This window comes from Dermacentor albipictus, chromosome 9 (assembly GCF_038994185.2).
Source record: "Dermacentor albipictus isolate Rhodes 1998 colony chromosome 9, USDA_Dalb.pri_finalv2, whole genome shotgun sequence".
NCBI lineage: Eukaryota > Metazoa > Arthropoda > Arachnida > Ixodida > Ixodidae > Dermacentor > Dermacentor albipictus.
The window spans coordinates 15,285,740-15,306,371 of NC_091829.1; the positions used below are offsets into that span (position 1 = coordinate 15,285,740).

The 20,632-nt window shown below is 47.6% G+C and overlaps 1 protein-coding gene across 1 annotated transcript; it reads left to right on the forward strand.

The window, feature by feature from the left end:
* The first annotated feature begins 7,792 nt into the window (after positions 1 to 7,792).
* LOC135903657 (isocitrate dehydrogenase [NAD] subunit gamma, mitochondrial-like) lies at positions 7,793 to 16,510 on the forward strand. The gene is made up of 3 exons (XM_065433981.2): positions 7,793 to 8,645; positions 15,224 to 15,507; positions 16,046 to 16,510. The coding sequence occupies exons 1-3, from the start codon at positions 8,162 to 8,164 to the stop codon at positions 16,463 to 16,465; spliced, it is 1,188 nt and encodes a 395-aa protein (XP_065290053.1). The 5' UTR covers positions 7,793 to 8,161; the 3' UTR covers positions 16,466 to 16,510.
* The last annotated feature ends 4,122 nt before the right edge of the window (positions 16,511 to 20,632 follow it).

The window sequence follows — 20,632 nt, forward strand, 5'->3', positions numbered from 1 at the left end:
GCCCGATTCTGGGAATAAAAAAAATTAAATATTCTTTATTAGCATCACATACAGATGTAGCACTCCAAAAGTTTCCTTCGACAGTCGTTGGGCAGCCCTAATTGAACCAGCTAGCCGGTGGCAGCGTCAGGGCGGCGGGTGCACTGGGTGCACTCCCCGCTCCTAACGGCAAACACATTAGGCGCACGACACGCTTGCAGCAGTACGAAGCAATCGCACTACATAACACCTGACCGAGCGAAGATATCCGCGTCGAGGAAAGAATTTTGCTGTCGGCAACGTAAACCGCTTGCCGCTTAATCCCTTGTTCGGTTTCGTGCTGTACTACACAGTGCATTCTCATGTCGGCTAGGAGTTTCTTCGGCTTGTTGGCGTTGAGGTGTCACATCCCATCGCCTCGCGTGCCAACTTGAATCGTTGGTGTCAATTTTCGTTAAATTATTGGCAATTTAGCTTTCCGTCTGTCATCATTACGTAGGCAAGCCATCCCTCTTGAACCTTTCCCGTGATTTCTGCAGCTGTCGCCTCTCCCCTCCCCCCCCCCCCCCCCCCCCGCCACACACACTGCCCTTAGAGGCAGGCGGAATTGTTTTATCTGACTCTTCTGTCTTATGTATTATCTACTTGAATAATAATAGTAATAATAATAATAAATAGCAATTCCAAAGTCATATCTTAAAATTTCACTGCACAAAACCACCTCAGCACAGCCCTTAATTTCGGCCACCTATGTCATCTGCATGATTGTTAAATATCTTCGGCTCCATTCTAGATATAAATGGTCGTACTATAGGCGTGCTAGCACGGTACTTGGCTGTAAATATTCGTCCCAACGTCGCACAATATGCTGGTCCGCTCATCACTCCGCGCCGGCGGGGATTTTTCCTACCGTTTTTCGTTCTCTTCGCTGATGTGGCTTTGACTGTCACTCACTGTAATCGTGCTTACTGTTGTCAAGGTAACATTCTAACACAGTCATGCACGTATTCGTGCACACATTTAAAGTGCACTGGCAGCCAGTGGGGATAGCAGAGAAACAAGCGTATTTGAAGAAGTTGGCTTCTCCTCAGGGAACCTCTTATTGTGGAGAAGCCAGCCTTAAGTGCGGCAGCTACGGGAGTGCAGACGCACTTAATAGTGTCGTTTCAGATGATATACTTGTTATTGAGGGTTACTTTTTTTCGGTATAAAATATGTAGGGGCAATGTGAAAAGCCCTCACTGTTCTGTTAATTTTCATGCGCTAAATTTAGCGTGAGGGGCATACGGCGCGGGAAAAAAGAAGTTACTTTAGTCGTTCTCGCCAATGATGTGTTTAAGTTGCTTCGATAACACTCAAGTTCATTGGCAATAATCAATGCAACCCTAGCGAGAGACCGTTTCAGCAGTCAGCGCGCAGTCCACCTGGTTGTGGCTTTGATGACATTGTCTCACGACCTTAGTAAATATCCTGTTATTGTTTCTCCTTCGAGTGAAGTAAACCTCCTCAATACGTAGAATGAAACTTACGTTGCTCGTCGTGGGGCTTCACGATTAGGCGTTGTGGCGATAAGAATCCGAAAATTTATTTCCGCGCGTATTTCGTTATTCTGTCTGCGGAAACGTTCTTTTACGTATGAATTCCATGCCTGCCCATTCTTGCCCATTTTAGAGACAGCTGCCTCGCCAAGCTGCTCGGGGTAGCAGCTTTATGTGGCCGCGCCAGCCTTTGTATTCAAAGCAAAGCAAAAAAGGGAGTTTGGTTGATTGATTTCTTTTATTTCTTTATTGACTACACAGGTAAGTGTCACAAAGTTGCACAAATCTTGTTACGGCACTTGATTTTATTTGATTCCAGTTTGTGATCCTTTTGTTTTACATGCCCTGTTGTAATTACTTAATAGAAAAAAAAACACGAAAATAACAGTACTTTGAATGCGTTTCCTCTTCTAGTTGTGTATATACAGGGTACCGCAACTATCATACACCAAGATTTAAAAATACGCAAATGTCACGTAGCTGGACATAACCAAGGTAATGTTTGCCGTTGCTTGGATGTACTCAAATTATTAATTTTTCCATGCCACCTAATTAGATAATTAGTCTTAATTAACTTCGCAAATATAATTTGACGGAAAGTTTCAATGGGAAAATTGTACTGCAACACAGAAAACCCCCGATGCAGCTTTCTGTTGCTCAATACGCGCTACATAAAAGTGTTTTTTCCGAGCGTGAAAGAAGCCCGCCAATACACGCAGAGTGCCTCGAGCGGCCACTCGCGCGGCAATTTTGTGTGTATTCGCGGGCTTCTTTCGCGCTCGGAAAAAAACACTTTTATGTAGCACGTATAGACCAACAGAAAGCTGCATCGGGAGTTTTTCGTGCTGCTCTACAATTTTCTCATTGACACTTTTCAAGTAATTATAATCTTTCAGAAGTTGGTTAATTAATCAAGACTCATTATGTAATTAGGCGGAATGCGAAAGTTAATCTGAATATCTCCAAGTGACGGCAAACAAGAGTACCAGAGATTACCTTATTGGTTCTGTCCAGCTACGTGGCATCTGCATATCTTTAAAGTCTATAGGTGTATGATGGTTGGGACACCTTGCGTATGGCGGCTTTATTATAGAGGCTTTTAGCTTGTACGCTATTCCGGTAAACGGGAGCGGTAGGGCGGATTACCGGATGGTCGGGGCGTAAACGTGAGCGGCCGGAGCGGTGAAGCTGCCTGGTGTTGTAGAGCTCAACCAGACAAACGCATAGCTAAAACTGCAGTAACTCACCATATCCTGCTTCGCCACTCGTGCAAATTTTTGGCAGCGGCGTAATTGTGAACACGATTACGCCACTGTCGAAAATTTACGCCAGCAGCTAAGCAGAATACAGTAATTAGCTCTGTGTTTGTGTGGTTGAGCTTTGCGCCACCAGCTGGCGCCACCAATCTGGCCGCTCACGTTGACGCCCCCGCTAAACCGGAAAACCGCCCGCGTTTGTCCGAATACCGGACACGCTAAAAGTCTCCATTGTGAGGATTCCCTTCGCTCTATTCTATTCTATACCGTCCGTCACCGCTACCGGCCGATCCTATAGTGGTAACGTGTATATATATGCCTAGCGCCGCGCGGACAACCGACAGAAACGCGAAGAGGAATTGGAATGGAATTATCGTTACTTCAGCCCGGTCCTATAGGTTTCTCGTTATTTGTTTGGCCGCCCCATTCTTTGTCAAAGCCGGTAGTGCTGCACGTGGGAGGGCGCCGCGGCGCGCAAGCGAAGCGGCACAATTTACGGCGAGCGTGGTGCGACCTTGTCTGCGGTGACGCTGGTTTTGCGTTGGAAACGTGACCCACATTTACGCGCTGCCCGCCGTCGATAAGCGATCGGGATTGTGCGTCTTCCTCGTGATGATAGCGGCGGCGCGCGCCCGGTCAACACTTCCCAGATAAAAAGCTGTCTGTACAGCAGGTGTGGTCCCGGTTCGGCCGACTCGGTACACACGATAACGGACTCGACGCGGGTGCAGTGGAAATAAAGGGCACGTTTTGTGTACAGTCAGCTGCACAAAAGTTTGTGGGACACGTACGGCTTACGCGTCAGTTGTTGTGAATTTGTGCTCCGTTAATTAATGCCTGACCCTTCTAATTTAATGGGTCACTGTGTAGGCCGGAAGGACTAGACAATAAAGCTGTGGCCAATCACGCGGCCTTCGAGAGTGCCGCCGATCTCCGAGGCCATGGGCAAAGGAAATGATCCGCAAAGCGGAGGAAGTTTCACGAAGCGAGAAATTGTGATTCGCCCAACAGTGCCTTCTTCATGGGTTTCCTTTATATATAGAAGAAAGCCATAACGAAAGCATCACAGTTCAAGAAAAGTTCCTTCTGGTCCGGGGAACGAACTCTCGACCAACGGATTTCAGGGGGCGGTCGCTCCACCAATTCTCTTGTATCGTATCGTTATACCTGTTCGTGACTCCGAAACTTTAGACTCGAAGCTAAGCATGTGCCAACCACTGCCAAGGATTCACGTCAAGACGCGCAGACACGGACACTGCAGAAGAGAACCAGGCAATACAAGCGCCGTTTCTACTGTCTGGTTTTCTCTTCCCTCGTGTCCGTGTCCGCACGCCTTACCTTCTTTCACGACAAATTCTTACCAACCAGTTCAACTTTCTGTAGCTCTAATTTTGGTACTTTTCTTTCGGTCACTCGACCCTCGATTATGACAGGGCAACCCCCCCCCCCCCCCCCTCCCGGGCTCGCCAGTACGTTTCACCAACGGGCCACCTACAATACTGGATTCCGTTTGAAGCAAATTGGATTCCATCTTTCTTGTTTATTCATTTTCTCTTTTTATTGTTGACTATGGTCATGAAACAATACCCGAAAATCCATACCCTAGCTAACTTTTGCCATTACAATTACTAATTACGTTTGGCAAAGTAACCATTACCCGCCGCGGTGGCTTAGCGGCTATATGGTGTTGCGCATGCTAAGCGCGAGGTCGCAAGTTCAAATCGCCGCATTTCGATGGGGTTGTGAAATGCAAAAGCGTCCGTGTACCCTGCATTGGGGGCACGTGAGCAATCCACCTGGCCGAGCTGTTATCGATGATAGAGCGTGACCAGACACACCGCCAGAGCATGTGTTCTAACGTGGCTATTTCTCCACAATCGCGGCAGGTAGCATTGGTGTAAGTATCCGGACAGATTTTATGTAAGAGCGACAGATTGAGATACGTATTCGTTTTTAGTAGACGGAGCGTTAATGATTGACCTCTATTGAGCCGCGGATGAGGAACAAAGTAGGTTCTACGGCTGAGATAGTAGTGTTTAGTAATCTCGTTGTAGGTAGAGGGCGTGTCCTTGTTCTCTGGGGAGTCGGCTCGGTGGTCAAAATTATTTCGGAGTCCCCAACTACAGCGTGCCTCACAATCAAATCGTGCTTATATGGCACTTAAAACCCCAGAATTAATTCGGTTCATTCAAAGTAACCTTCAATATGTTTAATGTGACACACCTTAAATTTAGTTCCAGGGTGGAGAGGATCATTAACTGGACTTTGCCTCGGGCTGCAAAATGCCTAAAAAAGATAGCTTGTTCTTGGACTATTTTGTTGATATCCGATGAAGCCTGTACATCGCAAATAAAATGAACATTATTATTACAAGACCGGACACCACTGGAGCACGAACTTTCAGTTAGGAATAAAGGCAATGAGCATCTGCCTGCGCATTTCATGACTTGCAAGCAAGTTTGAACTTCGGTATTCTGGGAGTAAAGTAAAACTACTGGACGCGAACTTTTGGAAGCCTTTTCATACCAGGAAAAGAGGCGCGGATTGCGTCAGCAATACTCCTTTGCGTCTATTTGGAAGCGAGACGTATTTTTAATGTTAGTTTTCTTTGCCGTGGTGAACCCTATGCGCATGCGCATTTTATTGTACGCTTATTTCTTCTCGTCTTCTAGGTGACTAATAAATCAGGTGTGAGGTAGCTAGCGGCCATGGTGACGAGCCTTGTGGTCTTTGTGTTCGTTTTATTTGGGCTATATAATATGCTTCACCAAGTGCCATGAAAAGCTTCCGCTTGCAAAGTAGCCAATCAGACGGCCGTATGGTTAAAAAGACACTAACTAATTCAGTTTACTATGATAAAGCATTATTTCAGAATCCTGTTTTAGATCATTTCAATACTGCCGGTCGTACTTGTGTAATCTTGGCCTTTTGCATTGGCGCGAATCCTGCGGATAGCCGCTGAAACGTTGCTATGATCTATGTATGGTCTTGCCTCTGTTCTGCCAGCCACTTCTCCTCCCAAGTTGGTTCGTGCTTCCACGGTTGAATCGGCACAAATTGCCTTCAAGATGCTCTATAGTGGCTTAAATCGCGTGCTTCGCATAGAAGTGTTCAATGAGACTAAATGTTCGACAGGAAAGCTATTTGTTGCGCATTAGGATGCCATATTCAAATTCACACATCAGGACTAGTTGTTGCGTGAAAATAATAAGAGTTCGATTTTCCCTCATATATTGTTCCCGACTGTACTTGCGGCGTTCAAAGCTGCCCTCTTAATTGATTGTTGCGTCAGCGAATCAGAGGCCGTCGGATACGTTAATTCCTGCGTTGCAGGCCGTTCACTCCTCTTTGCGTGCTGCTGCCAATCTTATCAGCAAGTCTGCCAGCACAGCTTTCACAAAGAAATCATATCCGAGACCGGCGCCCTATACAAATTGCAAGATTCGAGTAGCTAAATTCATTCGCTGTATTCGATGTCAACGTTGATGGATGAGGATGTTTACAAGTTTCTGCTCTTCGCCTTGCCGTCTTGCGCACCTGTTCTCTGTATACCACGTGTTCTTTTTTGTCGGATTGAAGAAATCGCCCGTGACAAATTGCGTTGTTCCGCTTTTCCAGTTGCACTTGTGGAAGAGGCGGATTTCAAGTGCGCGGCAGATCACTATGCCCAGGCAGCTAATTTAAAAGAGTAACTAATCATTCGTCATCCATTTTTAGTACGCACGTTGCAATTGCGAAATAGAGGCCGTATACAGTAGTGAAGTCATGTTTTCTTTAGCCGAAATCTTAAGCCTAGCACCACTTTTCAAGTGTTCTGCATGCATGCGCGTTTCAGTTCAGTTTCCAAAAACCGCGTCAAGCAGATAAGGACGATATTATTCCTGGAACGCTAATGTATTTTTTTTCTTAGTATTTGAGGACGGATGTACCGAAAGTGGCAAAAAAAAGAAAAGAGTATTGGGATTTCTGCTAAGCGTGACACGACTTCACTGCTGCTGTTCGGCTTCAATTTCTCAATCGGAGCATGCATACGTCGTTAAAGTGAATAATTAAACGGTTGTTAAGTGAATCTGTTTAATTAGCGACCTGGGCATTGTGATTTGCGGACGAAGTAACGTCGTCCTCTTCTGACATTCCACCTAAACAGACGGAAATGCGCGATATGCTCCACACGATAAACCTACCCCGGTAGCTTAGTGGCTATATACGGTGTTGCGCCGCCGAGCTCGAGGTTGGGGGTTCGATTCTGGCCGCTGCGGTCGCATCATGGGCCGCATTCAGATGGGGGGCGGAAAAAAAAAATAAGAAAACTGCTCATGTACTTTAGGTGCTCGTTAAACAACTTTATGGGGTGAAAATTCATCCAGAGTGCGGCGTGCCGCGTTATCAGATAAGCCGCCATGGTTGCTTAGTGGCTATCGTGTTGAGCTGCTGAGCACGAGGTCGCGGGATCGAATCCCGGCCACGGTGGCAGCATTTCGATGGGGGCGAAATGCGAAAACACCCGTGTACTTAGATTTCGATGCACTTTAAAGAACAATTTATCACGTTGCAGAAGGAGCGGAAAGAACGAAGAGGCCTGGCGTTTATCAAGCGTTATTCTACGCGCAAAACGCCTCTCCCGCCCTTCAATGCTTCACTCACTTTCGTTGTCAACCCTAGGACTTCCTGCGCCAAAATCTGCGACGCATTACGCTGCCAGAGCAGCTGCGCGCGATAGTTAGCACTAATAGGTCCACGGACTATACGTCACGGAGGTGACAGGCAACGGAGAAAAGAGACCGGCTTGCGCTTTGCGGCTTCGCATTTCTCGCACCTGTTTATCTAGGGATCCATATGCATACGTAGTGCGCCGAGCACTTGCGTCCGCGACCTCTTTCCCGTCACGGGGCAGCAGTAGGCGGCAGACGTCTGGAGCAGCGAGGCGGCGGATCGGGCGCCGCTTCGACGTGAGTCATGTGTACGGAGAAACACGAACAACGAACCCGCCCGGAACGAATGGACCAAAGCGAAACAATAAAAAAAAATGATGGGAAGCAAGTGAGAGAAGGAAAGGTTGCTATCACAATGCGCAAGTTCGTCAGGCCGGTCGTTTCACTCGTTGCCCGCTGCTGCCAATTTCACAAGTTGGCAGCAGCAGCCAGCTCCTGCCACCGTTCCTCCTCCTCCATTCGCCCGTAAGAAAAAAAGCTGTTGCGCTGGCCGCGTAGTCTCGCAAAACGCTGCAAACAGCGTCGTCCGCTCTCTCCTCCTCTCACTACGCGGTGAAAGAAAAGATAGGCAGATGCGCCGCAGCGCGGCGTAGTTGTAGGTCGTTCTGTCGGTTCAGTTCCGAGCAGAGATTCGCCTCTGCTTTCTCTTCTGGGTCGTCTGCGTACCGCAACAATCATGTCCGGTTGCCGTCTGCTCCCGCCCTCTTATGTGTGCCGTCGTCTGCTGTTGGGTGTCCAAGCTGGGTCCAACGCGAGGTCCTTGGACTCTACCTCCAAGACCGGCTCCAGGCGGGGTCTCAAGTCCATGTACGGCGGCCGGTACCTGGTCACCATGCTACCGGGTCACGGGATCGGGCCCGAGATGATGTCGCACGTGGAGAGCGTCTTCACGCGGGCCAGCGTTCCGGTCGACTTCGAGCGCGTCGAGGTCGACGACACGCCGGAGTCCCTGGAGAGCGCGCTTCTCTCCATACGACGCAACGGCGTTGCCCTCAAGGGCAACGTGGAGACGGAGAACCCGCTGAACGTGGAGCCGCGCAACCTGGCGCTCCGGAACGGACTGCAGCTGGACGTCAACGTTGTGCACTGTCGCAACCAACCGGGAATCCGCACCAGGCATACGGACATTGACATTGTGGTCATTCGTCAGAACACCGAAGGTGCGTCCGTGCGGTGTTTTTTTTTTTTTAATATTGTGGCGGGTTCTGTGGCTTATTCGTTGAATTGTTTTAAATTATTCGTGCCTTACTGCTACCTCCGAGCTGTTAGGAAAGGGGAGCTATAGGAATGCGACGAAGTGGAGGCATGCTGTACAATTTCGGCCGTGAGCTCGCGGGTTTTTAGCAAGCATCACAGTTAAAGCCAAGAACCGAACCTGCGACATCGTGTTCAGCCGTGAAATCGCAAAAAAAAAAACATTGCTGCGAATGTCGGCCACTGCGTTGTCAGTAATTTATAAACGTATGTTGCTTTAAATATTACGTTCATCCATGTAAATGCTGCGCCGCATCATGCATGTATATATGTATGTATACATAAGAAAGAAAAAAAGAAAAAAAGCTGTCATGCGACGTATGAAAGTAACTAGAATGAAATTAAGGCTGCATGCCGTCACGTAAGGAATTGTAGCAGTGACTTGTGGAACTAGTGTATTCTGGTACAACTTATAAGCCAAGGTTTATAACACAAATCCATCTGGCTGACAGCTATTAGAATCTTTTCTTGCGTATCGTTCTGTAATACAGGTGCTGCTCTATCACTTGTAATGCAGGTTAGTTCTGTACGTATGATTGCGCAGAACGCCCTGTCACTAATCAAACAACGATCGTCAAAGAAATGACAGCCACCGACGCAACTGGATGTTCTTGAAGCCAACTTCGGTCATTTCAACTGAGATTGACGACTGAACAATGACGCGCGTTTCTAAATTTGGCATTTGCCGGCTGCTGCGTTGTTTGTTCTGAGGCACGTGTACGGGTTTTCTTCGAGGACAGCTCAAAACCTTATATGTGCTAAAGTAAAAGAAGGCCGTACCGCTGCAACAAATGTTTTCAGAATTACGAAACCGCGAATAACCCCCGACTTATAACTAAGCAACGATTCTGAAGTGAAGTGCGCTAAAATAATGGACACGCGCTTCGCTCTTAAGCGTCAAATTATCCCGCGTGTTTTTTTTTTTTCGCAGTTTCCGAGTGCTTAAAAATTTCAAGGGCGCGAGTGTACATATACAGGTCGAATTTTGTTGCGTCAGATTGTTTGATGAATGCAAACATTTCGCGGGCCAATACACTGTGCACTTGTGCAGCTCAGATATGTCAAGCGGTGATACGTAATGCAGATACTTCGGACGTTGCCTGGGTCTGACCCTTTCGTGTAATCCTCGCGCTTATCTTTTGCCGGGATATGTTCTGTTGACACACACATGAAAAGGTCAGTGCAACCGGACACTCCCAGCGTGGCCGCGTTATGTAGAATGCCGATATCTGTATGATCCCTTCCAAAGTATAAGTGGAAATTAAATATCCCAGTAAAATTTTCTGTAGAAACGTTCTTCGAGGCTATAGCGATTTAAGATGAACAGCAGCAATATTTTTATGGGGTGGTCGGCCACGATGTGGATGCACGCGCGTTACTTCGTCGAAGCAGGGAGGGGGTGCTGGCGATTTTGTCACCTTCACAGCAGGCATTGTAACTTAACGTTTTGTTTGCATGTGCAGCATTACGTCACTGCATTTTGCTGCGGCAAGGATGAGGTGTGACGTATAGTGTAGAAAGGTGTCTAGCTATGTGCTGATGCTGCGAGAGCATAAAGTACTCTCTCCGTAAAGCCGCCTTCAAATCAGCCCATATCGTCGGGCTGTAGATCGTACTAGTCTCCGCTTATGTGTACTTCGCTGTCCGGCGTTTTGAACGATTATCTACTGCAACAGCTAACCGCCGCGGTATCATAGTGGCTACCCTGTGCCTCATTATCAGATCGGGACTTTGGCGTGCTTCGGATAGGATAATATATATATATATATATATATATATATATATATATATATATATATATATATATATATATATATATATATATATATATATATATAATTCATGGCAAGCATTTTAACTGTTTACGTTTAATGAGAAAAAAAACATGGCTTGTTTTAGCCAGTACGATAGGGAATCGTTCCATCAGCGGGGTTATTTCGATTCATGTTCTCGGCGGTTGTCTGTCCCTTTAACTGAACAATACTCAAGCCAGCAAAGTTTGTCGTAAATTCGCTAGTTGGAACTAACGATCTTTTGGGTGCACGTGTTTCGTCTGGGCTATCAGGCATCGACATTACGTCGTATACTCATGCAGTCACTTGTACTGTACCACTACTACAATCTATTCCATTTCTGACCTTCCTCGAACCGTTCCTTGGGCCTCTTCTTAGCGCTTCTGCTTTAGGCAGATTAATTACTTCCTCCTGAGAGAGAAGACATTAAATTTGCCTAAAGGCCACGCGTTTTCAAAACCTGAAGCGTTCCGTATTTTCCTGTGACCTGTCACCGCGTCGGGTCCAGCGCACAGCTGTAGGGAAAATTTTCGTCCGTGCACCGTACTTTGTAGCACCGAGCTACAATGGAGTATCTCGCACGGGTTTATCGGAAAGGAAGCTTCCGCAAAACTGACTTGCCATATTTGAGACCGCGCGTGCGCACCGCTGGAAGTTGGAGAAAGGGATGCCTTTCATGCAGCTGTTGTGTTTCGGCGGCCATGCTTGAGCAGTCGCGTAAGCACAGGCATTGTTTCTGACAGCCAACTTACCCAGCCAGGCCTGCGTTCTCTGGTTACGCAGACGGAGGCACGCGTATACCCTGAACTTAACTGACAGCTGCATAGGGTCAGATGTCGCCTTCTTTGCTCCGCGAGGCAATGCGCTCAGCGTGTACACAGTCCGCGAGACAGCCACTTCTCGAGTGACGAAGGCCCGTATACGTCGCCGGTTAACTTGGCACTACCGAATTTCGGGACGGCGAGGAGCTTCGTTTGTATCAACGTCCGTAGCTTTGGAGCAACGAGGGTTTTGTGCAGACCTCGAGCATTAGGCGGCCGACGAAAGGACCGAAGTGCAGTGGCTTTGAAATTGTTCACAAGAACTGTGCACAACGTAGGTGAAGTACCGAATGCAGCGTCCGTTTTAGTGACGCATATACACGGCCTGGCTACACCGCTAGTCAGAAAGTAATAAGAATTATGTAGTGTTTCTATACAGCTTTGTTAAAATGAACTTGAATGTCCGGCGTGGTTTTTACAAGCGATAACTCATACCTCGTATCCCACACGGGGATGGCTTCTAGTGTATTTCGAATGCGTTCGGAGGGGCAGGAGGAAATTTTGGGGGTCTATAGCTATTTTCGGTGTACTCCGTGACGTTATACTTAACTACCTTGGATTAGAGCGCGAGATAATCTTCACGCCTAGTAAAATATGATTTACATCTCTATACATTTCTTTGCGCAACCGCATGTATGTGCTTTTCTTTTTACCTTTATGCGCTGGCTATAGCTTATCGGTCACACGCTGCCATTCGCTCTGCAGTACTTTGAGATAAGGTATTGCATAGAGCTTCTCCGCTGCTCCGGAAGTGCAATGATAACGAGGGTTGGTGGAGGTGGGAGTCAATGACAAAGCAGTTTAAGGAATTGGATTCGAATGGAATTGTTACATCGTTCCGGATAGTGAGCGGCATATTGTCAAAGCACTGCGAGAAATGAAACTTGAACGGAATTGTTGCGTCATTTGGACAGTTTGATTGTAATGGGGAATACACTCCACGTGCAATATATATGGTTTGCATTGACGTCAACGTGGCCGCTATCTTGGGGTGCACGCCGAGAAGCTGCGTAAACACGAAACGTGACAGTATACGATAGGCGTGTTTTGCGCCGATCGACAAATCGGATAACTGATAATCAGGTGAAAAACGGTCACCGTCGAAAAAAAAAATGCAATGTACGCGAGTGATAATATGGTGCACTGACGTCGTAGTAGCCGCCATATTAGGGCGCTATCACGGTGAGAGCTGTGTCTGTGACATCATGGGAAGACTATAACGATGAGACCACGAAACACAACTAAGGGAATTCGCCGACGCCCTGAAATTATCGGGTGACGCTTGTACGGCGCAATTTCTATTAGTTTCTCTGAATTTCCGTCAACGGCTCCAGGACGTCAGTGTCTTCTTCCGCAAACGTCATTACGCTTTCGGTAGGTGTCAGTGACATGCCTAGCATGAAGAGCTAAGGTCAATGCCCCCTCAGCGGCGCGAAGCGTGGAATCTCGGAGCCTTGACGTCACGCTCGGGGGTTGAAGACCCTTATTACAGCTGACTTTTTTGTTTCTATTGTCACCTGACAGGAGCAAAAAGATTAAAGCTGTACCACATCGCTATACGATGTCATTTTGCAATATGAATATGCGAAATATGTCTCGATTCACTTTGCGCCGGGTTTCTTTGCTTATATATAGCGCACGTGCTGCAATGCGGGCCTATAAAAAACACGTGGCTTAATGTGCTAAAAAGAAAACAGATCATAACTGTCTTCAGTGTATCGGGAAAGCGTGAACTCGTGGTTTCCCATTTACTTGCCCTGTCCGATGACATTACATGATGTTTAGATGCCTCGCGACGTTTTCTAACCGCAGAGAGTGGCATATTGGTGCTCTGAACTGTGATTTTTAACAAGCTGTCGATCGCGGCGATCTCCGCGGCAGTTGTTTTCGAAGTGCTCTGCCGACCACGCATACATCACCGTAAACACTCCAGCTTTCTCGGGGATGTGTGTGTACGATTTTCGCGCAGCTCTCGAACGCAGGTGCTGGCGCGTTCAAGCGAGGCGACCTTCTGAAGTCGCGTGCTATGTTGCCCGCTGTCGGTATATGCCCCACGAAAGATTTATTTATTTATTTACCCACAGCGCCTAGTGGCATTGTGGTTGAATGCTTAGCAGCTATTGCCGTAGAAATATTGCACCTCTAAAACAAGTTTGTAAAGTTCCGTTCTAATCAACAGTGGGCGAACAAGGGGACAAATCCCTTTATGGAGACTCTGACTCCGGCCGCCAACTATATCATCGCTTCGGCGGGTCCTTATGTTTGTGCGATTTGTTAGATTTGTTCAGTTCCTTTCTCCCTCAAGCGCTGTAATAATATCTCACGCAGATAATTTAGCGAATGCGCTGACTCGAAAGTTCAACGTGAAGATCGGGGACAGGAAAACGCAAGCATGCGCGACAAATCGCGACTAACAATCTGCCCATTTTTCCACGTTCTCTCATACTTCTGTAACGGTTGTAAAAAACACCTACGTAGTATCTAGTAGCGATGGTCTTCACTATACGATAAATTCAGAAAAGTATTACACTTACGCGTTAAAAAAACCCTGATATATTAGAGGCAGGCAATTACAAGTACCTTGGCGCACGTTAGACAGCAAACTTTCTTGGTCTACACACATTTCCCGAATATGTTCATCAGCTCTAAAAAAAAGATACGGTTTCTCTGGAGAAAACTTAACAATGCGCCATTTCATGTTGAAGTTCTCGCATATATTACGCCTGTGTTAGAGCAAAGCTCGAATACGCCGCGATTGTATGGGACCCGCACAAAAAAGGCGACATTGCACAGCCCGAGCGTGTTCAGAGGAGCGCAGTGCGATTTATATTCAATATGTACCGAAGACATGACTCGCCCACTGTGCTAATGCGTCAGCACTGTATTCCCACTCTGGAGTCCCGCAGAAAAGTTAGAGCCGCCTTGCGTTTTTACACAACTGTCTTTCCGGAACTACTAAACTTATCACACCAAGTGAAGCCTCGATCTACAAGGAAAACTCGACATACTCGTGATAGGGCACTGACGCCGATTTTCGCTAGGACTAACGCATTTAAGAATAGCTTCTTTCGTAAAACTGTCTCGATCGCAGTGGAACAAATTACATGCAAGTGTCCTTCATTCTAGTGATTTTTTTGCGTGAACTGGAGTGTCATTTTTTTGCGGCTGGTAATTTACCGCACCCATGTGTGTGACCACGACCGGCTTTTAGTAATAAAGCCGGTCGTGTGTGTGACATGTACAGTCGCCCAAATCTTTAACTGGTGTGCGGGAGCGGCGACTTTTCCGGGCGTCAGCGCCGTATGACGCGGCGAGGCTGGAAACAGCCAAGTAGAGATGGGCCCAGCTGAGCGCGCTTTGTCCGCATGCGCTTAGCCTCAGACTGTTTCCAGCCTCGCCCCGTCAAACGGCGCTGACGCACGGAAAAGTCGCCGCTCCCGCATACCAGTTAAAGATTTGGGCGACTGTACATTGTGCATTTATGCTTTTACTTGGGGGGAGGGGGGGGGGGTGGGTGGGCTTGTCGGTTGCACCTATTTTTGTCATCACGATTGACGGCCCCTCCTGCTTGAACCGCAGTAGTAGTTCGCACTATAAATAAATAAATAAATAAATAAGTTAAGCGTGTGCTTGCGCCATCGGTGGCGTCTGTCTCTTTCCGTACTTCTCACGGATGTATAATTATGACAACGCATGGAAACGGCTGTATAGTCGCGCTTTGTCCCGTATACCGTGTGCAACTGCTGTTTTCTGCCCCTCTCGCTCGTGTCTGTGCTTCCGAGTGAGCGCGCTTTCAAAATGATCGCGCACTGTCGCCGATCCAGCCCGCTCGTTCTAATCGTGCCCGCGTCGCTCCCAACCCCCCCGCAGGTGAGTACAGCCGCCTGGAGCACGCCAGCGCGCCGGGCGTCGTCGAGAGCCTCAAGATCATCACGCGCCAGAAGTCGACCGAGATCGCCCGCTACGCCTTCAACTACGCGCGCATGCACAAGCGCAAGAAGGTCACCGTGGTGCACAAGGCGAACATCATGAAGCTCTCGGACGGCCTCTTCCTGCAGAGCTGCCTGGACGTGGCGAGCGAGTACCCGGACGTCGCCGTCGAGGACATGATCATCGACAACTGCTGCATGCAGCTGGTGCGGCGACCCTCCCAGGTGCGTGTGTGTATATACCGCGTACTTACTCGTCCTCTGCGCTGCACATGCGCTAACGAAGCGATGGCTGTGACGTACTGCCCGGTTTCGGTTTATAAGTGAACGCGACGAGACGATCGACTGGCGCATTCGGCGTGGTATGACCGATAGTTATGTTGCGCTTGGTAAAGGTTGTTAGAACTGGCAGATGTTATTAGAACGTTGTGCAAAAAAGAAGAAAAAAAACGGTTCAAATGAGTGATTTGCCGACTTTATTAGATGTGTTTTCGTATATAGCTAGTATGGCCTTGTTACAGCCTGTTTCGGGAAAAGAGATGAGGAGAAATAAATTAGGCCGCGGTCACAAAGCTATAGAGTCACTAAACAGGACCGCTTTCCATGGCGATCGCCAGGCAGGAAGGAAGGACCTCGACGGTGGTACGCCGCCGGTCGGATCCATCGCTCGTAAAGTGCGAGCTTGTTCTTTTTTTTTTCTCGATGCTATGCCTGTAGCGAACCCTGTAGCCGTAAATGTTTGCGCTGCTCCGACACTTCGCAGTTCGACGTCATGCTCGTGCCCAACCTGTACGGCAACATCCTGGTCAACATGGCGTGCGGCCTCACCGGTGGACCCGGTATCACGTCCGGCCGCAATTACGGCCGCGAGTACGCGGTCTTCGAGACGGCCACCAGGAACACCGGAAGCTACCTGGTGGGCAAGAACCTGGCCAACCCCTCCGCGAGCTTCTTCGCCGCGGTGGACATGCTGAAGCACCTCGGGCTGCGCGACCACGCCTACCTGATCAAGGACGCCGTCGAGAAGACGCTCAACGAGGACCGCATTCACACCCAGGACCTCGGAGGCCTGGCGACCACGATGGACGTGGTGGACAACGTGCTGCGCGAAGTGTCCCGCCACACGACCGTGCCGCTGGACAACAGGCCGCACTTGGAGGAGGCGCGGCGCTCGCACGCCTGACCCCGGATGTAGAATTAAAAATAAGGACTTCGATTTCTTCCGAGATATATGAGTGCGTGTGTGTCAGTGCGAGCGACCGTTGTGACATTGCAAGTGCGCACGGCGTGAGCAGATGAGGGCAATGACGACAACGAGACGGTACGCAGGCGATGACCAACGACCGTAACTGTACTTCGTCGCTTTCCCGTCCTATAGACCAACAGAAAGAAAAACTAAGGGTGTGCGAATATTCGAAACTTTCGAATGACGAATCGAATATTGTCGCGTTCTATTCGGTCTTCGAAACGAATATTCGTTAATATCATCATCAGCCTGTTTTGAAGTCCTTTGCAGGACGAATGCCTCTCCGCAGTGATCCCCAGTCGTTCCGTTCTTTCGCCAGCAGATTCCAACTTGCGCCTGCGAAATTCCTAATTTTGTCACCTCAGCTAATTTACTGCGGTGCTCGGTAGCGCTTCCCGTGCCCTGGCACCCATTCTGTAAATTTGGCGGACCACCGGTTATCTGCCCTACGCATTACATTGCCTGCATCCTATCACCCTATCCTATCCTGCCTGCATCCTAACATCCTATCACGCGGGGCGTGATAGGATGTTATCGCACCTGGAACTTAAAGGGACACTAAAGTGTAACAATAAGTCAGTTTAGACTAACAAATCATTGTTTGAGAACTCTGCATGCAGTAATTTCAATACAATAGTTTGATTATTACATGAGAAAAGGAAGTTTGGGGTGCGATCTTGTACGCGTTCCAAACTCGAACGGAGGCGGTCCGTTCTTTCCGTCGCGAAATTGGCGGTCCGTTCCATTGCGTTTGTCCGATAGCAGACAACACGGAATGATTGACAGCAGATATCACTTCACAATTGACGTCATGGCGTTCTTCACCGTTCAAACTGACCAACCATGTGCGGCTCGGTAGAACGGACCGCCTCCGTTCTATTTTGGAACGCGTACAAGATCGCACCCTTGAAGTATCAATATTTGAATTTCGCGACGAAACCCCGACGCTGGTACGTCAGTGTGACGTCAGGGATTCCAAGGTGTGTTTTCGCTTTTGTGCCGCGTTGGCTGAGTAAAGGCACCCGAAACTTGCCACGTTTAATATTTGGTTCCTTTAGAACAGAATGTAGTCAATCTGCACCGCTATACACTTAAGCAGGCCCTAGAAGATGCCATCAAAATCCATGACGTCACAGCGACCAGGTGCGGAACTTCAAGGCGGCGTCGCCACCCGTCTTTTGTTCTTGCGCTTTTTCTGGCTTGCCAAGCGTCTTATTGAGGTAAGGGTGGCCTTTTTGGTGTCGTAGAAAGGTAATTTACTGATGCAGATGAATTATTTTTTTTTCTCTTTAGTGTCCCTTTAAGGGACCTCACGGCGACGGAGAAAATTTGCCTGGAGTGTCCATGTAATGTCTTTCGCAATAAAGAAATGCGACAGAGCAGGGGCAATACATAAGCAGCGGCGGCTGACGTCAGAAACCGCCGAACGTCAACTTCGTGGTAAGCTACTTAACTGATAATTAATCACGGGGTTCATGTAATTGCGAGACTGCACAACGGAAGGCATGCCACTGTAGACGGCATGCCCTTTTACTAGAAATGTTGGGTCTATTGCAGTGGTCCCGAAAGTCTGCGCCGAAGTACGATGTCGTTCCACGTTTTCAATAAATGCATTCAGCGAGCACCTGGAGGCATTGCTATGTGCAAAATGATAATATTGCTTGGTATGGCATAGTACGGTTATCTCGAAGTAGCTTACCGCGCTTGGAGGGTCTGGAGCGATGGCGAATAGACGTTCCTTGAATAGGCTCACTTGAATTTCGGCGGCTTACAATATGCGACGTCTGCAGCTACATAATTTCGAAGTTAATTTGTCAATCTAGGTAATTAGTGCGACTGATTATGGTATCCAGTTTGACGCATGCCGCCGCTAATTAATCCGTTGCGAAAAGGACATCTTTCGTTTTAACGAGTTGCCTTGAGAAGGTGTTAATAAGTAGGTGGCTATCATTGGAAATTTGAATACATGTAAACAAAATCGTGTGTTGATTACTGACCGCTAGGTCGAAGGGGGGCGCGCCCCCTCCTCCCCTCGTGAATTTTCGTGGGAGGGCCTGGTCCCCATGAGCTCCCCCTCCCCTCCCATCTCCCGCCTTCTGACTTTAGGACCTGGGGATGTTGGACCTCTGCATCGCCCCAGTGAACTTGGAGCCCTTATCTTTATTCTATGCCCTTATGACCACTTGATTTTTAAGTGATTAAGGCACATACCCATACAGGTGGATTCACCACACAACAAAAAACAAAATGAAGTCCGTACAAACAAACGGTGGTTACAAACAAGCTTCACATTAAAAAGATTTGTTAGGGAACCGCAAGTAAAATAAGCAAGAAATTAAAGATAACGTTCTACTAATAGCTTTCTTCCTTTTTCTACATGGCGTTTTGGCACACCCGAAAAATAGAAACCAAAACTGCTGTTTTCGCCACAATACAACTCGGACCTAGGCCGCCTTAGTGGCCGCGTAACTACGCTCCATATGTTTTGGGTAGGTTGTCCTCTTGGTTATGCTGTGCGCATTTCTTACTCTCAGGCAGCACGTCACTGAATTAGCCATTATACGCCTATACGAAGTTAGGGTTACAGGTGAAATTTGCGCCAACTTGATTAATATTAAACAGCGCCAAAAGAACGCGGACAAGGGACAGCACGGGAGCCCTTCCTTGTCCGTTTTCTTTTTTTTTTCTGGCGCTGTTTAAAATAAATGATCCACACCAACTAGCTCGCGACCAAACGCTTCTGAACCAACTTACTGCTTTAAATATCGCGAATATAGGTCACGTGAAGATAATAGCGCTTCTCGGCGAAATCGCAGATTACCGAAGGACAGGAAACGTCGCCCGAGCAGTTGCCGCTGCTCTGCTGAAAGAAGGTGTTCCAAACCAAGGATACAGTGAACTAGAAAGTCTTCTAGTTCACTATACACCAAGGAATACCAAGGAGACATAGTTATCTGAAACTCTATACAAGGAGGCTATGAACTGAAACTTCTGGAGTGGCAGCCGCTGCGGCCGCGTACAGGAGAGAGTGAAGTCACCGGCGGCCATATTTGCGGGGGCAAAAGAGGGTGGGCCCAGCATGTAGGTGGTCGCGGAACATGCGCGGAATTTGAGTGCGTTCCCTGATGAAAAATTTCACAAAAATATGCTTATTTTACATAAATATTTCACTTGCGATGAAGCACTTTAGTTACGGTAATATATCATACTACATTTATTGTGTGAATGAAAGCATTTTAATGATTAGCTTCTTTTGTATGCTTAAGCATTCTTTTCGCGTGTACCCCAGCTCCGTCACGCGAAAAGTGCAATGCCTTATATCTTCAGAAAAATGAGTAATTTGCGAAGCTAAGACATATAATTGTTACAATAGTGTATATGTACATTACTGGTAGGTTTATAAGTGATTAGGGACAATTTAAACTAATAAAAAAATTATCATAGAGAATACCCATAGGGATACATATAGTGTTCCATAGAAAACACACGGGGAAGCCTGTAGTAGGGGTGAGACAACTGAAATTCGGGGGTGGGCCAGCTTGAAATTGCAAGCTGACCCATCCCCAAAATTCATTTAGCCCACCTCCAAATTTCAAGTTTGGCCCTATGTATTCCTTTGGGTAGTCTCTTAGATCAGATTTTTAATTGGTTTAAATTGTTTCTAATAACTTATTAGGCTTCCAGTCATGTACATTTACACTACTATAACAATTATAGATATCTTAACTTCGCAAATTACACATTCTTTGTGCAGATAAAAGAAATTACACGTGTCGCATTAGGGAGCTGGGTTACTCGCCAAAGCATGCTTTCGCCTTAGTAAATTCGAAATTTAAAGCGCATCCACAGCTTCTTCGTAGTACCCACTAGTACCTAATGCTCGGCACATAAGCATCCTTATGCTGAAGTGCTATTACAAGCAAACACATTGCGGTACGTACAGCCAGACGGCACGCGTACTTGAGATAACTCGATCGTGCTGCAAGCTAGCGGTGAAATCTTAGTCCAACTACACGCAGCAACGCGCCAATGAGTATTCAAGGCGTAAATTTAACATCGAGACACGTGTTGTAGTACCTGTAGTTCGTGCACCTTCCTAATGAT